The sequence below is a fragment of the Stylophora pistillata genome, chromosome 3 (genome assembly GCF_964205215.1).
Source record: "Stylophora pistillata chromosome 3, jaStyPist1.2, whole genome shotgun sequence".
Lineage (NCBI taxonomy): Eukaryota > Metazoa > Cnidaria > Anthozoa > Scleractinia > Pocilloporidae > Stylophora > Stylophora pistillata.
In genome coordinates this window covers 45,674,218-45,680,562 of record NC_142521.1, presented here as the reverse complement: position 1 = coordinate 45,680,562, position 6,345 = coordinate 45,674,218, and the positions used below count along the sequence as shown (strand labels likewise).

The 6,345-nt window shown below is 39.9% G+C and overlaps 1 protein-coding gene and 1 non-coding gene across 2 annotated transcripts; one reads left to right on the top strand and one right to left on the bottom strand.

Annotated features, from left to right (window-relative positions):
• The first annotated feature begins 618 nt into the window (after positions 1 to 618).
• On the top strand, positions 619 to 5,733 carry LOC111333444 (uncharacterized). Its single transcript, XM_022939014.2, has 5 exons — positions 619 to 1,093; positions 1,832 to 2,926; positions 3,799 to 3,873; positions 4,466 to 4,663; positions 5,330 to 5,733. Exons 2-5 carry the CDS (start codon positions 1,864 to 1,866, stop codon positions 5,458 to 5,460), a joined length of 1,467 nt encoding a protein of 488 aa, XP_022794749.2. The 5' UTR covers positions 619 to 1,093; positions 1,832 to 1,863; the 3' UTR covers positions 5,461 to 5,733.
• Positions 5,071 to 5,152, bottom strand: Trnas-gcu (transfer RNA serine (anticodon GCU)). The gene has a single exon. It is a non-coding gene; the product is annotated as a tRNA-Ser (tRNA).
• Positions 5,734 to 6,345: the final 612 nt, after the last annotated feature.

Here is a 6,345-nt window from a genome sequence, read left to right as displayed (position 1 = left end):
CGTTCGGTTATATCAAAGACCTAATCATTCTAAGCAACATATGGCAATCTGCGGTCTTTCCTTACACTTAAGTAGCACAGAAAGCCGTAAAAATCTTGAACAAAAGCTCATCTTTCAAAGCGGCAGTCTAAATCCCACAGGGATCAACGAACGCTTTTCATTCCACTAATTTATTCTTGTTTTTCTCGTTGCCATGTTCCCACCAATAACGTAGCTCCATTTTCTGCCTTTAAAAGCACACACAAACCACAATTCCTTTATTCGCTTCGACGAAGGGCTAACGCTCGAAACGTCAGCTTTTGTAATCGTTACGGTGGCCAATTTACCATTTCAACTTTGTTGATATATCCAAATTATATTGAAGATGGTTTAAAACGTGGTTGCGCTGAAAAAACAGCTAAACTTTGTTGTCAATGTTTACTGGTTTCACTCGTTTCGTTTCTTCCCAAAATGACTACGACAATTTGCAATCGTATCTTTGATATGCGGCCGAGAATGTTGTTGAATACGAAGACAATCAATAACCTTTGTTACAAGATGCCGTGCCTGTTTACACAGTTGTAGACATTTTAGTGGTTGACCTTATTTAGGGTGGCAAATGCCCTTTCAAGTACTTTGAAAAATCAAAGAATGCAGGTGAAGTAGTGTGGCCTGTCGCTTAGAGTTCAGAAGAGATTGGTCTACGCTAAATATCTCACCTTAAATATATATTTCAAAACTAATAGATTCAACTAAACAAGTTTTAATTGTGCTCAGTAAAACCAAAAGATTTTTTATTGAAATGAAATACTTTTGTCGATGTTCATTGGTGATAAATATTTCATCACGTTGTTAGGTAAGCTTCTCTAATTGTTTTAATTTCTGTAAGAGACATTTTACCAAAACCGCCGAAAAGATTGTGGGATTTTTCCCTTCATTTTTCTTTTTATCGATCTCCCTAATCACTGAAGGTTGGGTCATAATTCCATTTTTTGAAAAAGAGAAAAAAAAACCAAATTTGACGAGACCACATCGAAGGTATTGAAGAATGAAGAAACTTGGACTGTGAATTGTCCAAACGACAAGCCCTGATGTAGGTTTTGGCTAGATAAAGGTAAGTCATTTAGATGACTGATTCTTGTGATGTATTCAAAACCGTCCTTATTTATTTCAAACTACGGAACAACAGCTTGTTATGAAGTCTTCTGGCAGTCGCAACTTTTCTGTGGCGCACAGAACCCAGAAGACTGGTCACCCATAGCATTTTCTCTAATTACCACAGGTGCACTTGTATTAAGTAAACTGAACCCTGGATAGCTGTCGATTGAGAGTATTTGAGCTTATTGTACATAAATCTGCTTTTAATGTATTGGAATCGAGTTGCTCTTTTCCCCTTTCCTTTGAGTAGATCTTTATAATAACAAGTGCTATAACTGTTTTTTTATGTGATGAACGTCGGTGAATACATAGAGGGAGTAGGTTTTTTTTTTTTAAGCTTTTGTTTCGATTTAACTTTTAACCCTCTCTATTTGGGCGCCTATACCAAGAAGATGAAGTGTATCGAATCTTACATTTACTGAACAGGACGGCTCTGTGCTTGACAAAAACATCTGTATTACTGTATGATTAATAGAATCGAACGCAATTATCAAAATGGGCTTATCTACAAGGAGAAGGCTAGACATTGCAGTCTTTTAATCAAATCACTTCTTGTCGCGTAGACGTCGATTGAAGAATTATAATATGATAAAGAGCACTGACCTCAATGAACATTTTAATTTCGCTATACGGTGTTTCAATTTAATGAAGTGGCTCTGAAGTAGTTGCTGGTTTTTTTTTTTTTCTTTTCTAGTTGTGGTGGTTTGGAAGCAAGAAGAATTCAAGATGCAACGTGTTTCATACATCTTATGGCTCCTGCCAATCCTATTGAGCAGTTTTCAGTGGACAGCACTCTCAGAGAAAACTGAAGTATTGCAAAAAAAGGAAATTATCAGAAGAAATCGTCCAAATTATGAAAACGTAAACTTCCTAGCAAAGCGGAGCCCGCAAATTAAAGGTGTCATAAACTCCGGGAACAGTGTCATAAACTCCAGGAACAGTAATGCGGGTGTACCTGGTCTGAGCGCCCAAAACCAACTGAATACAGGTCAGCCTGTTGGACAAACTCTGACGCCTTTCCAACAAGCTACAACAGTTTCTGCTGCAGCTTTAACGGTTCCTGCAGTTCCTGTTGCAGCTACAACGGTTGCTGCTGCTCAACCTGCAGGACAGGTGGCTGGCACTCAAACGCAACCTGGAGGTCAGCCAGTTAACACAATCCAGCGAACCACGGCACAGGCGTCAACTCTTTCAGGACAGCCTGCTGTTTCCACCCCTCCTGTTGCTAATTCTCCTCAAGGGAAGCCTAATACCAGCGCTACCTCTACAAATGACATCCAGGATTCTAACGACGACCTTGAGTTAGACGATGCTGCCGATGACGATACCTATGACGAGGGCGAGGATGAACTAAATAGCGATGACCTAGATTCAGAACCTGTGGCTCCTTGTATGCCGCCCCGGCGCCGGCGTAGACATCGATGTCGTCACCCTTATCATCGAAGGGGTCGAAGACTACATAGGCCAGCGCCACCAGAGTGCAACGATTATGAAAGACCCCGAAAACAAAATGATTGGGTAGACTTTAGAGGGGATCCAGGGTATTTTGATCAGGAAAACCAAGGAGGAAATACAGGTGGAACTGGGGGACAGGGAGGAATTGGTGGTCAGGGAGGAATTGATGGTCAGGGAGGAAATAACGGACAGGGAGGAACTAACGGACAAGGTGGAATTGGAGGACAGGGTGGAATTGGTGGTCAAGGGGGCACAGGGGGTGGTACGGGAGGAACAGGCGGAATGGGAGGTGGGGGTGGTGGTGGTGAAGGCGGAGGCAGGGCAGAAGGAACTGGTAACTAAATTCATTCTTTGTAGAATTTTATCGATAACAATGAGCAAAGGCATATCGGGGAGGAGAGGGAGGGGAAGGGGTGCTCGTCTGTTCATTTTCCTAGACAGTAAATAGCCAGCCAGTACGCCTCTTTCCAGCTGAGGTTTTTAATCTTGTTTCGTTTGATTTCTATATTTGATTTCCGGTTATTTGAGTGTTAATTTTTTCTGTGGACGTCCTGGAAAAAATTTCTTATCTCCCTCTCTTCCCCTCCTTCTCTTAGAATGAAGCATGTTCGTAATTGTGTGGCTTTTATAAGCTTATATGTGATGAACAATGGAGCCCAAAGAGTCTCCCCAAACTTGTCACCCTTCTCAACAATTAGATTTTGGCCTGGAAAATTCTATCGCGTGATAGTTGACGAGAGCGAGGCTCGAATAGACTATCACACAAATACATTTGCTTTTGTATTTATCTACCAGTCGTTCAAATTTCAACCACAAGACAGGCTCATAATTTCATTTCATTGGCTTTACTAAAGCCCATTGTTAGGGCACTCACTTAACTCAGTGTCTATCACGGGATGGATGGAGGGTAGTGTAGCCAATCAGATTGCAGCACTTGCAACAGAACGCCAGTGTGTAGTACTGTAATAGAATAGTATATACTCGAATTGAATATAAAATAGAACTCATAATAAGGTAAGTTTGCAAACTCAAGAACTGCGAGGATTTTGTACCATATGAGTGCGAAATGTTGTGTATTGATCGTTTTTTTGGAAGTAAGGTTTAGATTATAGTGCACAGACTTTGTGGTTTCCTTCTTTCCTTTGGTAGATCATTATCTTGTTATAACTCTGATTAAATCAGAATATGCCTTTTTTTTCCCCTTAGACTGCTGTTGTGTCAAATGGGGAGGGCTCAAACCACATATAGAGTGGGTAAATGTCCCCGTTTGTTACCACCCAAGTGAGTATTTTACCGCGCATGGTAGTCTTAGGTCACTTGATAGAGTTTTTGTTCAGGCTATTCCTCAACAAGGTTTTATGTTTTAGTCCGTTCCGTTCTTCATTTTTTGTATGTCACGTAGACCAAAATCCTTCAGTAGTAATTTTACCCGCTATCCTTTTTTCGCACGTGGTGAAGCGCTTGTAAAATTTTAGGTACGTAAAACTGTTCCTTTTCTTTCGCTTACCGCCCTTCATCGTGTGCTTTTTATGGCTCCCTGAGTCTCGTAATCTTTGATGAAAGGGCGACCGGATCGTTTTGTAAATATTGGTATTCTTCGCTGTCATTAAACTCATTGGTCGAAGCGCTGTTCTGTTATTATTCGACATCTTCGCCGCTTTGTGTGTCCGACCTGGACAGTTTTGTTTCAAATAACTAGTAAGCAAGAGAGCGTTTTGAAGATTCGTGAGTAGGTTAGCAAAATGCTAAATCCCTACGGTGGTTATTTTTGCAAATTTAGACCTTAACAGTCCACTGTTATGTACACGTTCTCTTGTTGCTGCAGTTTTTGACGGTTTTCCACATAAAAAGGGCTATATTTTGATTCTATTAGGTTGCATCTGCCAACCTCACTGTGAGCACTGCTATGACCTGGACTGTCACCATTGCTGCTGTGAACCATGCTGTGGCGACTGCTGCGGCCATCACTGTCACCACTGTTGCCACCACTGTCCTTGCTGCCACTGCTGTCACCACTGCTGCCACTGCTGCCACTGTAGGCGAGGAGTGGTGACAAACAAACCACCACTAGGTAAGTCCTCTGTTTACTGAGTGGTATTGGTTTTAATATCCATGGAGACATAATCTTTCATTAGACTAGAAGAACATAAAGTATATCCTATTCATGATTCTGAAATTAGAGATTTTCAAACTTTCAAATTACAAAGTTTTAAAGAATTGAAACGGCTGGTGTATCTTGATACTAACGAGTATAAATGGTGAGAGTGTTTCGTATTTACTGTGATAAACGGAAGTGGAAAGAAAAATTAAAACAAAAAACATAAATAAGGAAAATAGAGATATAAACTCTAAGAACCGATCAAGGCTTTAAGATATTGTCATAAAGATGTTATTATCCCTGCTTTAACCAAAATTATGGGTCAACGTGATAAAGAAACAAGTCGTGTCCGTCTCGGCGTAACAATAAAAGGAATACCACGACGAGGATGGGATTCGAACCCACGCGTGCAGAGCACATTGGATTAGCAGTCCAACGCCTTAACCACTCGGCCACCTCGTCAGATATGTATAATTAAGACATGATGACTAAAGCATTATTATCAAAGGGGATTAACTGGAACGACAAGAAATTATTTATGAAGTCGTAATATATGCACCTGTTCCACAAAAAATCATTGGTAAGTACCTGCAAATCCACTCAATACTAACTTCTCCTTACTCTATATTTACTTTTCAGCTCCTAAAAGGAAATTAAGGAAACATGATAGGTTCAGGAAAACTTCGAAGAAAAAGAGGTGCCGCAAAAGGAATTATTTCTGTGTAACACCGCTTGCCTTGCGCATGCCCTTCTTCCCGAGACTGTGGTAATTGTAAAATAATTAGTGCCAAAGAGTGCTGCAAGGAGATATTTCCTTGGATTAGGTCAACAAACGCATGGCTATCTACAAAAAGAATGTGTGCTGATGAAAACGAAAGGAGGCTGAAGTAATGCGGAAAGATATTTCAAACTATAAAGTGTATATGAAACTGACAGTATTTCTAACACATTCAACGGACCGTTCTATGTAAAAAAATATGTATTTAGCTCAAAAAAGTGGCAAGATGCTTGGAAAATAAAATTTGATTGCTTCTCTTTTTAAATTATGTTTAAAAGATTTTAACGGTTGAAAATTCAGAAGACTTTTTTTTTCCTGTTTTCATCAAAAGGGGCGTGGAGGTAAGCGTTTTAGCTATGGGGTCACTGGTAGGTTTTACGTATGAGTGAGGGCATGAGATAGACACATGATACTAGCATAGTGCTCCAATAGTTCAATTTTGAATTTAGCTTGGACAGATTCCTAAATTGCTACTGACCTTAACTCCAAGGTAACCGGGAACGTAAAAGGTCATCGAATCTTTTTAATTCTTCAAAGATAAACAGTGCCTGTCTTTGAAAAATAATTGTAGCTAATTTTATTGAATAGCAGAAGGGTACTCTGTTTTTTAAAGGGACAACGTCTTTCCTGAACGAATTACCAGTATGAAATTACTATTAAGAACTACCGGAAGTAGAACTAAGTTTGCCATAGACTTCCCTCACCCATTATTTGCTTTTATTTCTCACTCTTGGTTTGGCCAAATGAAGCTTGAAATTGTATTGATGGAGTTCATTCTATCTGAATTGGCAATGTATCAAAAGTTTGTCTTCTTTTTTCTGTTACTTAGTTTGCCACTTTAAAGCCGCTGTGTAGACATCTGTTTTTTTCGGAACTA